This window comes from Colias eurytheme, chromosome 16 (assembly GCF_061535395.1).
Source record: "Colias eurytheme isolate Ceu_HAF_F1 chromosome 16, ilColEury1 Martin Lab GWU primary, whole genome shotgun sequence".
Taxonomy (NCBI): domain Eukaryota; kingdom Metazoa; phylum Arthropoda; class Insecta; order Lepidoptera; family Pieridae; genus Colias; species Colias eurytheme.
The window spans coordinates 10,519,968-10,536,726 of record NC_142995.1 but is presented as its reverse complement, the minus strand read 5'-3'; the positions used below and the strand labels follow the sequence as shown (position 1 = coordinate 10,536,726).

The following is a 16,759-nucleotide window of genomic DNA, read 5'->3' as shown; positions in this document are numbered from 1 at the left end:
TACAAAGTGACATTAGCTGCTGTCAGTTTACTTTGTCTAATTAAAAATCCGAGTTATAATAGCGGTATCTATATACCGCTTGAAGTGGTACATCAGCTTAATTTATTATAATTCATGAACCTTGGGCGTAGCTAGCCATGGGCTCAGCGTGGGGCAACATATAAAGTAATATGTAACTAGCAACTATACCAGAGTTTTTATCCCGGTTAATTTTGACGGCTTAAAACTGATATAAGAAAAAAAAAGAAACCTTAAAGGATCACTTTATTGTCCGTCTGTCTGTCAAAGAAGAAATCAGCAGGATACCTGACATTACACAATAAATAGGGTAGCAAAATAAAACATCAGATAGTGTAAAACCATATATTTTGATCGCATCTGTCATCTTGTACACCGTTAGATACCGATCTAACGTCTGTATCTATACCGCTTGAAGTGGAACCACAGCTGAAAGATGTTATTATGAAAGTGGCACCGAAAGCCGCGCTTGTACGAGTACTCCCACTCGCGGTTGACGATCTTGAACGCGATGTCCTCGTACGGCGGGCCCGCGTGGAAACGGAGTACTGCGAATTCTGGATTGTCCGCGCACGGTTTCTGGTGACAATACATGCTTATGTTAGAAATTTATTGTACATTTTTTCGGTTCAGGCTATATCTTGAGAATAATAAAGATGAAATAAATTTAAGAAAATCCAAAAGTGCATATCACATAGCTCATATTTAATTTTTACAAAAAAATATTTAAAAGGTATACAAAAACCAAGACTTTGAATCATTCGGACCATTGTCCACTCAGAAAAAAAATTAACGAAAATTTTCGAACTACCCTAACTACTATTGATAACAACCTAATAAATAAAAACAAAATTAAATTGCCATATAATAATAAAGCGTGCACTCACGAGCGAGAACTGCGGCGTGGCGCTCTTGTCGATGAGGTCGGGGTAGAAGATGTTGAACTTGTAGCCCTGCACGATCTTCGGCGGCGGGTTGTCCATGTCGTAGTGCGTCTGGTTGTACTTGTTCCACTCGAAGCCCGTGTGCACACTGCCCACATACGATTACAACATTAAATGTGTTGAAATTTATTGAATAGAAGTGAATAGTTTAAGTTATGTTTTTTAAGAGTTGTAGTAGTGAATTTGTATTAATAGTTTTTTTAAATACCTATCAATAAAAAATCTTACCTATTTTGGTTAAATCGGAATGATTTCTTTCTTTTTATCGGAATATAATTGTTAGGATAAGTCTTGTTTTACAGCTCAGTGAAATGAAATAAATTGATTTGTCCATTTTATGTTTTAAAATTAATGTACAACAATGCGTCCCAAACTATAAAAATTTAATGTTAGAATGTGTTTCTAAGAAATTTAATTTAATGTTTTTGAAATTTTCTGTGTTTCTAAAATTAATTCAAAACTAGTAGTTACTATAAACCCATCTAAACAAATTCTAGATAATTTTATTACTCACCGGTTAAAGTATCTCGGTTTCCGCGGCCTGTACTTATCCGCCCACAGGTAGGGCTGGTCGGGCAGCGCGTGCTCCACGCTGAACTGCGCCGCGCTGCCCGCGGGGCCCCCGGAGCCCCCGGGGCCCGGCTCGGGGCCCTCCGAGTCCATCGCGCGGCGCGCTGCCGCTTCCAGGGCCCCCGTGCCTGTGGCCGCGGTGGCGAGCGGGCCCGCGCTGTTTGTCTGCTGGGTGAATGAAAATAATAGTTATTAATATTTTAATGACACTAATTATTTTGTAAAGTGAGCATCGTATTAAGAAATATTACTATAGTAGAGCCATTTTAATAGGCAACATTTGACAGTTCAACAAAATTCAACAACGTAACCTAGTAACGACAACATAGAATAACATGATATTTCTTTCTGTTAGATCTGCACATTTGCTTAACTTTTTTCAATAACGACATATTTATAATAATAATGACCGTAACAAGTAATTTTAAGATTTCATTTTACTGATAAACCATTCTAAACATAATAAACAATTTCTGAATTGAAGAACTAACGTCGCTATAATTTTGTGTCAATAAACCTTTTTTCTTTTTAAATACCAGAGATGTTACTCTAAAAATCGAGATCTGACATCAAGTAATACCATAAAACTTGTACATAATGGCATGGTTATTGACAAAAATGCTGATGTTGCGCTTGCTTTTGAAGATTTCTTTAGTAGTGTCCCTGCTAGCATTACTAATAATTTAAACTCGTCTTCAGTACTTGCAGAGACCTTTTTGAGGGACCATGTTGCGGGGTGCAGTACATTATTTCAATTGCGTCACGTAACTGCTAATGATATTGTTACAGCATTTAAGACACTTAATTTAAAAAACACTTGTGATCTTTGGGGAATGTCCGTAAATTTAGTTAATAATATAATAGAAAATATTGCAAACAATTTAGCTTTCATATTTAATAAGTGTTGTGACTATGGTACATTTCCTAATTTACTAAAGCTTAGTAAAGTTATACCTCTATTTAAGAAAGGCGATCAAGAAGACTGTAACAACTATAGACCTATCTCGATTTTACCAACATTAAGTAAGGTATTCGAAAAGTTAATATTAAACCAATTGACTAGTCACTTTGCTTCTAATAATTTGCTGCACACCAAACAGTTTGGTTTCACAAAGGGGCGCTCAACCACAGATGCTGGAGTTGCACTACTAACACATATATATAAGGCATGGGAAAACTCAAAAAATGCTTTGGGGATATTTTGTGACTTCTCCAAGGCATTTGACTGCGTTGAACATTGTACATTATTGCGTAAACTTAATCACTATGGGATTAAAGGACAAGCTCAGAACCTCATAGCCTCATACCTGCATGATAGGATACAAACTGTAGTTGTTAATGGAGAACGTTCTAGCGGTGCGTCAATTAACATTGGTGTTCCACAAGGATCTATTTTAGGACCCTTCTTGTTCTTGGTATATATCAATGATCTACCTTATTATTTACAGGATAGGTGTGAAATAGTTCTGTTTGCAGATGATACCTCATTAATATTCAATGTGGATAGGCATGACCCAAATGTTGACGAAGTGAACAGTACTCTTTTACACATATCCGACTGGTTTACTGCTAATAATTTATTATTAAATGCCAAAAAAACAACTTGTGTTGAATTTTTACTACCTAACGTTAAAAAGTTGAGCAGAAATATTACCTTGAACGGGGAGGTATTACACCCTACAGAATCGACTGTATTTCTTGGGTTAACATTGGACGAGAAACTACAGTGGGGAGCCCATGTCAACACCGCTGCAGGTAAGCTCAGTTCAGCAGCATATGCAGTCCGAAAGGTAAGGCATCTCACCGATGAAGATACAGCTAGATTGGTTTATTTCAGCTACTTTCATAGTATTATGTCCTATGGAATTCTACTATGGGGCAGGGCAGCAGATATAGAAACTATATTTATCTTACAGAAAAGAGCCATTCGCTCTATATATAATTTACGTGCTCGGGACTCACTAAGAGATCTCTTTAAGAATACTGGTATCCTTACTGTACCATCACAGTATATATTTAATAATATTTTGATGTACACAAAAATGCCGACGTACACACAAGAGTAGGAGATAGACACTGTTATGGCACAAGGAACAGAAATAGAATTGAAATGCCATTTTTCCGATTAGCTAAAGTTAAAAATTCATTTATGGGTCAAGGTATACGCTTTTACAATAGAATTCCTCATAATATTAAAGAGTTTGGTAGTGCTAAATTTAAAACTTATGTAAAAAATATATTAGTTCAGAGAGCCTATTATAGCATTAAGGCTGCAGTCTAGCAAAATTGCGTTTTCAACAAGTTATTTGACAATTTTTTCCCGGCTAATGAAATGATAAACTGATTTTTTTTTTCTTGATTATCAATTAGTGTTATATACGCAATGCGCGTGAATTTTTTCACATTTGTAAAGTTACTTTATGTTACCTTAATCAGGCCTTCAAGATAAGTCTCTTTCCCCCAAAGACATTTCGAGCTAAGTTTGTGCACTCACTACGTTGCAACCGATTACAATTTACACAATCTGATCAGCACATTATTATCCTTATATAGTCGTTATTAAAAACTGCTGAATACAATTGCCGAAAAACTTATGATTTTCCTAATTAGAACGTTATAAATTCATTAAATTTCCCATTTTTTGCCTTACAAAATCTATTGATAAATACTGCTAAAAGTTATTGTTTCCATTAATTTATTCGAGTTGGTTGAAGACCAATGAGTATTAATCCTTTAAAAATTTTTTTTTTGAATTTTGATAATTCTTTAAATATTAAAAAAATATTTAAAATAATTAGGAAAAATCATAGCGAATTTCTTTAGTCGCGCTCCTTGGGCCGGAGCGTTCTGACGTGTGCTCTACGCTCGATTTTCCTTCATACCGAAGTGAAAGTTGCTCTACTTCATTAAATTTAATATTTTTGTTAATTGATTATTTTTATCTTAGTTTTGTGCAAATATTCGTATTTTTAAACATTTGATTTCGATATGGAAAATAAACGAAAAAAATATGCGTGTAACTATGTACTTACTAGAAAAAAAAATTATCTTCGAACATAAAGTTAATGAAACCAAATACATTACAAAGGTGATTGGCAACAATTTCTTTATTTTACGGGGTTTCAGTAAAGGGATGAATGTTTCTTTTAAACTAAAGTAAGCTCATAAATTTTCTTATACTTAATATATATTTTTTTTGAAGTTCCAAAAATGTTTATTTTTCGTTTGAGAAATACGAAATATATTTAATTATATTGAGAACTTGAACTTGGGACATACGGGGAAAATGAATTGTTTACTCCAAAATTCCAAATATGTCGAGGTGTTTTTTTTTCTTCTAGTCATTTTAAACGTAGCGGCATGTTGTTTGATTATTAATTTTGTAACTTAAATACAGGATGTTGGTTTTATATTTTGATCTTACAGACGCGCTGACAAATTTAGTCCACCATTTCTAGTTTAGTCCACCAACTCTAAGTACCAATATTAAAACGAATGGATTATCATCACATCATAAAAACTCAGATGTAATGGAAGATCGCAATAACATAGAAAATTCAATGGGTGTTGAACTAAACAAACACAAGTAACAAGTAAAAAGAGCAACTATGGAGTTTCTTGCCGATTCTTCTCCGTAGATACTGCTTTCCGAATCGATGGTAAATGTTAAAAATATGTACCTAATGACGTTTCAAAAGTGCTTCTAGAAGAAGTCTAATTGAATAAATAAATGTTTGAGTTTGAGTTTTGAGTTTAACAGAGACGCGAAGAATAAAAAAAGAGGACGAAAACGATAATTCGTTGATGCTTTCCCTTTTCGACGTATTGTTAGGGTACATCACCAATCTGCAAAAAACAAAACTGATGATTCCCAATTGCTGATTAAAAATGAAAAACAAATAATCGACAACAGTGGTGAAAATTTGCTGATCACAATGAAACATCCTTCAGTGGTAGCAGATTTACTCATTTAAAATGTATCGGTGAACAGCGTAAAGGAGAGGAGGACAGGAAAACATTATGAATGTGGATGGTGGATTGTATACAGGGTGTAATCGATAAGTATGTGCAGGCGATTATGACGTTATTATTGCAGGTATCAAAAAACTTAAAACTGATATCGAAATTACTTTACCTAATGAGCAAAATGACAATAATAACTTTTTAAAAGTATAACGAGAAAAATTTGCTTTATACACTCCCATATCAAGAAGGGAAAATGGGACTAGTAGAAGTTAAATGTCTAATTCCGGCAAAAGAGATGAATGCGGAAGATGCGGTTAAAAATAAAAAATTTAATATTTGAAATACAATGCAAAAAAATAACACTTTTGTCATAGATAAGAATCATGACTATTTTTTCCAAATTCAGGGACAACTAAACGTTGCAGAAGCAGAAGTCTGCTTATTTGCTGTTTGGACTGGAGTGAATCATTCGTTAAAAATAGAATATATAAGTTTTGGCAAAAAAAATAAAATGATGGACCATTATCAAGATTTTACATAAATTGCCTACTGTCAGAATTGATTGATTCGAGACTTCAGCATTCCATGCCCATCAAGGACCCATCCTATGTCATTCAAGCGATTGAAAAAAGAAAAGAAAAATCCAGTGCAACCGATAAAGCATCAGAATCAAAATATTTATTAGGTTTATCCATATAAATATATATATATTATACATAATATAATAAATCCGTAGAAGGGTCAATTCTGTACTTTGAAAATATGTATTTAAAAAATAAATAGCATATAAATCTTAATTTTTCAGTTTTATCCATAGACGTTGTTCTGTAGAACCGCGAACACACGTTGCGTTACCCGCAGTGGATTCAGCGATGTAACCTGTAGCGCCAAAAGTCGGATTTGGCTTGAACCGTTTGCGGCACACGCGGGCCGCACAACACCACGCCTCCTTGACTCCTATATAAGGACGGCGTTCCGCGCGATGCATATATGTAATTTATGAATTTTGATGCGAGGGGACGTGTTAACATTACATTTTTTTTTATTATATACAAAATTTGTTTATCCGTTTTATTAGTTAAACTGAACAACTTTCACTAAGAAACTTAGGTCGAAAAAAATGTATAGAGTTATGCATTTGAAGATATCAATAGAACGTATTCGCAAATTTTGTGTACTGATAAAAAAAATCACCTGGTGTAATTTTCACGAAAATTGTTTCAAATTGTCATGTCTGGTACTTATTACGAATATTAAATTATGCATACGAATGATTTAATTTTTAAAAATTAAGTGGAGCAACTTTCCCATAGTACATTTGTATTATTTACATATAGGATGACAGGATGCATTTGTTTGCACTACTAGACCAAGCCCTTAAGGAATATATGGAAGATGAAAATCCATGGAGGGTTGTCGCGTAAGAACCACAGGACAGTTCTTTGGCATATTATGATATATTATGTAGTTAGATTTAAGTTACAGATTATGTAATATTGACAATATAATTTTAAAAGAGCAACTATGGAGTTTCTTGCCGGTTCTTCTCCATAGATACTGCTTTCCGAATCGGTGGTAAATGTTAAAAATACTTATGTAATGACGATTCGAAAGTGCTACTAAAAGTAGTCTAATTGAATAAATAAATGTTTGAGTTTGAGTTTGAGTTAGAATCGAATGCATTGATTACTTGTGAACAAAACTCATCATAAATTAATAAATTCGATTTACAAATGTTTCAAATCCGTATCGATTAATTCACTTTAATCGATGTTTTTAAGCAGGTTACCTCTCTTCGAAGATAAAATTGATAGACGTCAAATGTTGCCTATTAAATTGGCTCGACTATACATACAATTTAAATGAGGTCAATATTATTTTGGGACGGTAGACGAGAATTTTTGATATTATTTTTGATACATATTATGACATTTCCGTTCTAAAGCTAAAATTTATCGCAATGAAATTATTTGAACTCACACGCATCAATAGTGCAATGAAGATGTATAAAAATGATAATATGTAATTAATTTAAAGTTAAATGTGAAAGATAAAAAAAATTGTCAGTCACTAAAAAAAATTTACTCAAACAACATAATCTATGACGTCACGTGCGACATTGAACATGCTCTATGACGTCACCGTACCTTGCTAGTGAGCCTTGCGCGGAGATAAGCCAGTCTATTCGCATCATCAATGGGCTCCGTGAGCAACGTGGCGGGTTCGAGCGCGGCGGGCGACAGCGGCGGCGGCGAGTAGCGCCCGCGCACGTACTCGCGCACGCACCACTCATCCCCATCCCCACCATCCTCGTTACCATCCCCATCTCCGCCATCCCCATCCTCATCCCCGTCCTCTTTCTCGCTGTCCGCTTTTTCCACTTTCTCGGGTGCTTCCTCTTGTTTCACTTCTGTGCTAGGCCTGATAGTATAGACAAAGCAATCATTTTTATTTTATTGAATATGTATGAGTTTTAATATAATATTTATTCAATTCAGTTTATTTCCTTATAGTAAATATTATTTTAAATGCATAGTATTGAAAATAATATATTACAACTACTCATATTAAATCAACCGCAAAAAAAAACATTACCAGCAAATTGTTTCAAAATTATACTCCCAACTACCAGCAATTTTCAAATCTCAAGTCACAATCTCAAATAATACCAATAACCATAGTATTGTAAATCAACCCTATCCCGCTGTAAATAAAGTACACAATCCACTCACTCAGCTTGATCAGTGGGCGGCTTGACCCCCTGCTCGCTCTTGAGCAGCTGCAGCTTGCGGCGCAGGTTCTCCTGGTGCCGGTCGCGGAGACGCGCGCGGGCCATATGCGCTGGGGAAATTAAATTACATTATACATTTTTTTAACAAAAAAAAATCGATAACGGCGAGATTCAACTTTCGAAGAATTTTTTTATTTTTTTTAAATCTGGTTTATTTCTTTCATTTGAATGCTCTAACACTAAAACTATCAAATTCATGTAAAAATATTTAAAAATTGCATGTTGAAAATGTACATAATATTGAATTTGTAAATTAATATTTCAAATAGTAATTTTCTGATATTTTTTCATTCAAAAATTCATTGCAAAACCTTATTTTTGTTCTATTTTACAATAAAAAAATAAATCAAAGTATTTAAAAGTTTAAACTATAATATAGATCGCACTCATAGAAATCTAAATAACAAGACACATAGAAGTGCTATAATGTCATAATTCGTATGAAAACCGCTGTCGCCAAAATCAACACATTCAAACCGAAAGCTAAACAGTACACACAAGTAAACTATGCCTTTTATTGGACAGCTTGATTTTAGTGAAAACTAACTTATCTATTAAATTAAGCTTTTGAATATGTATCCTAACGCACGAATTTACGGTTTATTTTAGAATAACATCCCTAAGTATATGAGACTTTTTGCTCCAATACGAACAAACGTGATAATAAGAATGGTCGACTGTGTCATTCATTGTTATTTCGATTACTATGGTGACACTCGTAATACTTGTAAATATTCTATAATTTTAAGGAAAAACGACATTATTTCTAAAAAAAAATATTTTCCGATGAAATATTATTCCTTTATAAGTATAACTAGCGACCCGCCCCGGCTTCGCACGGGTGCAATGCTGATACTAAATACACTACATAAAAACTGTGAACGTTGTATATAAAAACATAGCGGCCCGCTCCGGCTTCGCACGGGTATAAAATAGATAGCCGGGCGGCCGGCCGGTACCGCCGCAAACGCTACGTCCCGCAATTTTGCACGCCTCATAAGCGAAGCGTTGAGGTGGGTACTACGGTACTACTGTCACTTCGCGCAAAACATCTGATTTTTCAAACTTAAAATGTCTTTATGTATCATACATTGCACTTGTAAGATAATACATACACACACATATTAAGAAAAAACACTATTTTTAACGTTCATGATATTTTTGATGTCATTTTTGTTATTTAAACTAGTTAAAAAACAGTTTAAAAAAGTTCTGTCTTGGACGTCCGTGTGTCTGTATGTGCGGATCCTTTTTCTTGTTAACACGATAGCGACCGAAATACTTTACTAATCGAGTCTTTTTTTTTCTCTTACGCTTGAGTATGCTCAGGAAAAGAACCCTTTCATTTTTCAGGGTCTGATTCGATGTGGTTTAATTGTTATTAAATAAACAAAAATAATAATTAATAAATATTTATTAAATAAAAATTATGAGGCGTGCACTTTTGGATTTTCCAAATTATTTAAATCTGTAATATCTTCGAAAATATTCACTTAAATCATACGGTGTAAAGGGCCATATAGATCTATATTAAATAAACAATGTATTGAAGGTATTTAATTGGTTAAGGATTAATGCTGTATTGGTTAAAATCGCATCGAAAATTAGCCAATATTTGTCGTAAAAAGTAAATGACAAAAAAAAGTTATTGTGGGTTATCCATAAGAGATAGACATATACCATCGCGGACTTTTCTATAGACCTTTTCAATGTGTATAATACTTAGTACATTATTTTGATAAAACTCGTAGGGTTCAGCCTGCGTTTGCAGTGTAAGCGGAAAAAATGTAATTTTTTACGACATCCCATCAGAAAACTCAAAAATAACAGTACTTCTCTACTATTTAATGGATGTTATTATACATATAAACCTTCCTCTTGAATCACTCTATCTATTAAAAAAAACCGCATCAAAATCCGTTGCGTAGTTTCAAAGATTTAAGCGTACAAAGGTGTAGTGTGTAACGTATCATGTATGTTTTGTATGTGTGCGTCATACTATATAGTCCTAAGGTTCTACAGTTTAAGAGCAGTTGTGCACTTGTAATAGCAGTTGTGAATACATTATTATACACCCTACAGTCTAGAAAAGTGTTTCATTACCACCAAGCCATTGCATGGCGACCCTGCCAGTGCTGCCTCGCGGCAGTACTGAGCTATGGATCATTTTTGAAAAATAATATTTTAAAAGTTAAAAAAACAAATAATTTTTATGCGTATTCGCAAATCGCAATGTACCGGATAGAAAATTTATCAATATAATAAAAAAATCGACGAACGTGAATATGGAAATTAAGAACAGAATTTATTTGACGAAGAAAGTTTTTTTAAAACAAAAATAAAACTATGGAAATTTGGAATATCATCTATTTATGAAAAATTGTGAAATAAAATTGGAGATTTGGAAGGATGCAGCTGGAGCCGGGAGATCAGCCAGTGTGAATAGCAGACATTTTCCCAAATTGACCAGAATCCCGAATGTCCCGAAATTCAAGAGTGACGACGGAATAAAAGTTTAATTTCGTGAAAAAAAAAAAAAACTAAAAGTGAAATTTAAAGTTCAAGCAGTGTATGCATACATTAATGTAAGGTAACTAATTATTTTAGTTAAAAGATTTTTTTTTTTGTCAAAAACCATTATTATGTTATATTTATTATACATAAATATAGCTATGCTATGTATAATCAAAGTACTTAGTAACAGATAATTCTATTAGTTCATTGTTTGTTTTATAAAGCGCTACCAAATAGGGAAATGGTATGCAGCGTCTGTAATTTCGTCTCATATTTCGTGCTACCGTGTAGGTAACTAGGTAGTCACAATGCATCGTTCTGTGCATTTTATAAAATGTTCGTAATGAAATACGATCTTGTCAATTCAATTTAGTGTGAATCTTTAATTTTTTTTTAAGTTATCATTTTGGATTCGGAGGGTCACACTAATTTCATAAATAATGATTGAAATGAAACTTATATTTCAATATTTAAAACATGATTTAAAGACACTAAAGTAAAAGTATATTCTTATTTGATTAAATGAATTACCATGATAAATATCTTATGACATTTGTGAATAATAGACGAAGAGAAAAAGTAAATATTTGTCGTTGTATGAATACAAAAAAAAATTACTCAGATTGTTTTTTTTTTATTAGGATATAGATGGAATCTTAGCTTGATCACCTAAGTTTTTCTTTTATATTCCTATCAAAAATTAAATAATGTGAAATTTAATTACTCGAAGAAATAAGAATTAATATTGTATGAAAAATAAAAATAAATTAATATGTAAGCCTGAGAGCTACAATTGAAAAGTGAAATAATATGATTGTTAGTAACAAGGTACACCAGGATACAAGACAGGCACGAAATCCTTGTTAATTCTGATCATGATTAGGTCGAGCTACCACTCGTGAAGATAACTTGGACACAATATGGTACCTATGAATAAAGGTATAAAATATATGATAATGTAATGATGTGTTAAAAGAACTGCCTGAATTAATGTTAATGTTATAAATAAATAAATATATTTCTTGTATCTTGAATTATTGAATATAATAAGATGAATAATATAAAACACGACGGTGTTATTAATTATAATTATGATAAATATTAAGAGGGAAGATTACCCCAAATGAAATTGTGTATCTTGATATTGTACGTATGAGGAAGTACATAAAGAATAAAATATATGAAGAAAATTGAATACCTATAGATAATGAATATTATGTCGTTTCTAAGTATGATGTGTAAACTGTAAGCACATAAATAAACGTATTCTATGAGGATATATTGTAAGATTTATTGAAAGATAATTATTATTTTACTCGGATATGACTATTAATTAATTACGGACTGTGACATTTTTAAATACGGATATGACGATTAAATATTTTCTAATATTGTATAATTTTTCCATTATTTTCGTACATGAAAAGTTAATTAAAATTATTTGTTTTAATCTATTAGCATTAGTTACTATGTAGTGTGTAAGCCAATGTGTAATCGTGTAGAATGTTCTTTTTTGGAGTTTTAAAAATAAGTAATTATTAATAAGTGGAAACCCATGCTATTGTTTTAATTTTAATTTTGATTTTATTTACTTGTTTATATGATAGGTATTAAGATATGTAACCAATAACGAAGAAAAAATTTGCATTATATTCAGCTAAAAAAAATGTTAATTACTATTTTTTTTATTATTTTCTATGAGGGGAGATGTAGTGTGTAACGTATCATGTATGTTTTGTATGTGTGCGTCATACTATATAGTCCTAAGGTTCTACAGTTTAAGAGCAGTTGTGCACTTGTAATAGCAGTTGTGAATACATTATTATACACCCTACAGTCTACAAAAGTGTTTTAATTACCAACAAGCCATTGCAAAGGGACATAGGGACAGGGAAAGCGACTTTGTTTTATACTATGTAGTGATTACAACTTGTGGAAGAATTTCCGCAATGGGAATTGCTGAAACACACCATGTATACACTCATACGTCTCCAGAGCAACTGAACAGTGACGAATGCACTGGTGTTGTGCAAATCACCTGAGTGGCGACAAGGTCACGCACGCTTACGACTTCTAGTGTCTTGTTATTTAGATTTCTATGATCGCACTATATGACTTAGTCCAAGAGACTACCTTTAAGTTGTGCCAATAATGTCTCCCAGTAGCCGACGTCGACGCCGGCGCGCTGGCCGCTGATCTTCTGCGAGATCTGCTGCTGCAGCGCCTCTAGCTGGGCACCGGTCTTGCCTTTGAAGATCTATAGTTAAAGTTTATTGTGGAATAAATATCAAATTTTATTGTTTTTTTTTTTTTTTATTGCCGTCGTTTATAGTACTTTTGTTACGTTAAGCTACAAACGGAATGTAAAGTAAGTTTCGTAAATTTATAAAAAATTCGTTTCAAGTACATATCATACATGAATTTTAATTTTGCTCTTGGATTGTGTAATTTTGCGGTAGGTAATAAAGTGTGAGATCGATATTCGACTTTTTGAAATTTGACTTTACATTCAAGCAATTACTTTTACTTTTGCAAAAGCACACAGTAAAAACTGTTCCTAGCCTTTTTTTCGTTAATACTGTGAGGTTGTAAGTGGTTTTAAATTAAAATCCAGTCTTAAAGGTCGTGAAAAGGGGGAAACTCCTCCCAGTACGGCAGCTGCTCCTCGCGCAGCAGTACCTGTTGCACGTCCGCCGCGACCGCGTGGTGCACGCCGTCGCGCGCGGCGCGCGGCTCGGCGAGGCGGCGCAGCTGGCCCAGCTCCGCGCTCACTATCGTCTCCACGTCCTCCCAGTACGAGAGCTGCTCCTCGCGCTCCAGCTCCTTGTATACCTGCACGCGACATTACACATTGTACCAAATATTTACGTCGCAGACAACCAGTTAAAGCAACCGTGTAATTAGCTTTAGCGTTTTATTTAACGGCGTCGTTTATTTAACTATTCTTAAACGATACGCCGTTGTTACGTGACACGATATGACTGGATATCATTCAGGTAGTGAATAAAAAGCAAACGTTTAATCAAAGAATATTTAAGGGGCTGATTTAAACAATTAACTCCAACATGTATACGGCAAAAATTATACTAAGAGGTGGTAACAACATTGATACGACGAAACTATCCAAAACCATTGACTCAACGAATTCAAGAGTATACTTCAGAACTGTTATCATGGTGCACACATACAAAGGTTACTATTATAATTGTAAAAATATATTGACAGAACAAAAAGACAGAAATAATATAAAGCTTCAACAGTATTTTTTTGATTCGAGAAAGGCTTTTGATTACGTATCACATAGAAAATTAAAAAAAAAAAACAATACACAAAGATTATATAATGTAAAAATGGTTAAAGTTCATGATCTCAACAATAACGTATTAAATTACTTTTGATTGACAGGAAAACATTCAAAGAAAATGTAATTTAGAATGTGGAGTTCCACAAGGAGGCATTTTGGGACCACTTTTATTCATGATCTACATTAATGATCTTCTATGGCTTGATACAAACAAACTACACTACACAAACAATTTAAATTAATGCTAGGCGAAAATCTACACATGTCAAGATGGTTTGATCAAAAATAAACAACTTGAATTGTGAAAAATGCAAGCTAAGAGCCTTGTTGCACTTTGTACGTGCTTGCGCGTACGCTTAGTGGCGTGTTTTGGGTTATATCACAGGGCAAGCCGAAAAGAATAACTTGGTCACCCAACCAATTTATGACTGTGATAACAACCAATACCATCAAAACATCACTATATAGTTATGTAATAATTTTTTAAGAAAAAAAAAAAGATTATTTCATCTAAATGTGATTTAGATGAAATAAACTACACCCACTATATATTCGTAAATAACACTCAAAGTAATTAAAATCGCTAGAAAAATAATTATTTCACTGAAATATATGCAAGTATAAAAATTTAAACCTATACTCACCTTGATATCTTCCAGAAGATCTTCTAAATCATTTGCCTGCAGGCCATTAAGGTATGTATAGGGCTCGTGCATTTCCAGAGCATCCACACACTGCTCCGAACTCACATACCATGCAAGCAAGTCTATCGGTTTCGCTGCAATTGAAATCAAAACATAATTCAACTGTGATTTTTTGTATGTAATATCTAGATTTGCTCGGTATTATTTTTATAAATTCATATTAGATCTATTTATTGCTATCAAAGCATGCCTTATTCAAAAAAATATCCTTTTGAAAGGTATCAGATAACTATAAAAACAAGACAAACATTTGAAATACATATTTTATTTACTAACCAAAAAGAGTAAACTTTAAATGAGAAAACCAACATTACTTTTAATACTATTATTCTAAAGCGCACCTCTCCCATCGCGTATCCGTATCTGCGACCTGAGCCGTGCCTGGTGCAGATGGAAGGCGTCTTCCTGTCGCGCCCAGCTGTGGAACTGCGCCGCTTCACGCGCGCGCGCCGCCGCCGCCGCCTCCGCCTCGCGCGCCGCACGCTCCGCCTCGCGCTCCAGGCGACGCTGTTTTACCTGCCCACATAAAAAACAAATTACAAAAATATGTTAGGTTTTCAAAAATTCTATGTTTTAGTACTTAATTAACAAACAAAAAATTAATTTATCACAAAAAATAACGTGTTTATAAGGAAGCCTTTACTGCATAAAATACAAGTGACAGAAGTGATGTTTCAATTAAAAAAAATAATAATTATTGATTATAAAGAAAAAAAAAAATAGTTTTCGAAAGTTCCATTGTTTTAGGAGTGTTGAAAAAAGAAAATTTATCACTGAATGGATTTTACAGAACTTGTTATTGCACATTTTGAAGGACATTGCATGATGAAATTGATATTTCTTTCATTTTGAACTCAGATAAAAATAATTGATGGATGAAATATTACCTTTTCTAACTCAATCTTATTTTCCAACTGTTTCTGACGGTTCAAAGCTTCCAGTTCATCTCGGGAGACAGTTTTCACACCCTCTTTAGCTAATTTCTTGGACCACACAAAGGTATTGGTAAGTGCTGAGTCACCAAAGGGATTGTCCTGGTTGGTGTAACATTGGTACTCATTATCCCAGCCCATTCTCTCACGTCTTTTGCGTTCTTTTTCTTGCTTCTCTCGTAGTCTTCTTGCTCTGTAACAATATTTTATTTATATTTCACATATTATCTAATTAGATATTATGAAGATACATAGATTATAGTTATCAAGCACCAAACAATGAAGCCCTATTTAAAAAAAATTACATTAATAATCAAATGAATTAAATTCAAAAACAATATTTTCTTAAAACTAACCTCTTTTCCTCAGGAGTCTCATTGGCTTTGAGTTGTTCTTTTTGTTTGCGTCTCTCTTCCTTCAACCGTATCCTCTCAGCCTCCAGCCGCTGCAGCAGCTTCAACTCCTCAGCATCACTGTCACTAGTGGAACTGCTGGACGATGAGCTACTAACTCTTTTCTTCTTTTTACTCTTTTTATGTTTACTTTTCCGCTCTCTACTTACAGATCTATGTTTTGATTTCTTTGATGCTGACCGAGATCTATCTCTACTTCCCGTTTTGTGTTCACGTCTGCGTTCTACAGATCTACTGCGAGATCTTTCACGATGTCTTGCAACCTTTGAAGACCTACAAGAAGCAATTAGTGTTAGTAACAAAAACTTCGACGAAAACTTTTGCGTTTCCCACAACAATATCGAATTTATACTTACATATTATCACTTAAATCGTTTTATAATTTGATCATAACATGAAGAATACTTTGTGTTTGTTAGTCTTGTATTAAAATTTAAAATAACATCAACGTTATGGTTATAAATGGATAGAAAAATAATACGATTCGTCAAACAATCACATCTTCTGAATACAACTGACAAATGACGCACACAGACAGCTGTCTGCTGTCAGATGGCAGTGACAGTAACAGCTTACAGACTATAACAGGCCGTAGATACTTGA

At 33.6% G+C, this 16,759-nt stretch overlaps 1 protein-coding gene across 2 annotated transcripts; it reads right to left on the bottom strand.

Moving 5' to 3' along the window:
* Window positions 1-349: 349 nt before the first annotated feature.
* cactin (cactin, spliceosome C complex subunit) lies at window positions 350-16,675 on the bottom strand. Of its 2 annotated transcripts, none has more exons than XM_090110604.1 (12): window positions 16,513-16,675; window positions 16,100-16,429; window positions 15,699-15,936; window positions 15,153-15,327; window positions 14,752-14,885; window positions 13,483-13,635; window positions 12,937-13,060; window positions 8,231-8,339; window positions 7,646-7,919; window positions 1,477-1,700; window positions 906-1,050; window positions 350-597 (listed from the first exon to the last, which is right to left on the bottom strand). In XM_090110604.1, coding segments are annotated over exons 1-12 (2,097 nt in total). In that variant the 5' UTR covers window positions 16,515-16,675; the 3' UTR covers window positions 350-408. The 2 variants fall into 2 exon arrangements, with proteins under 2 accessions (XP_089966730.1, XP_089966731.1); XM_090110605.1 differs by having other exon boundaries at window positions 1,477-1,697.
* Between the last annotated feature and the right edge of the window lie 84 nt (window positions 16,676-16,759).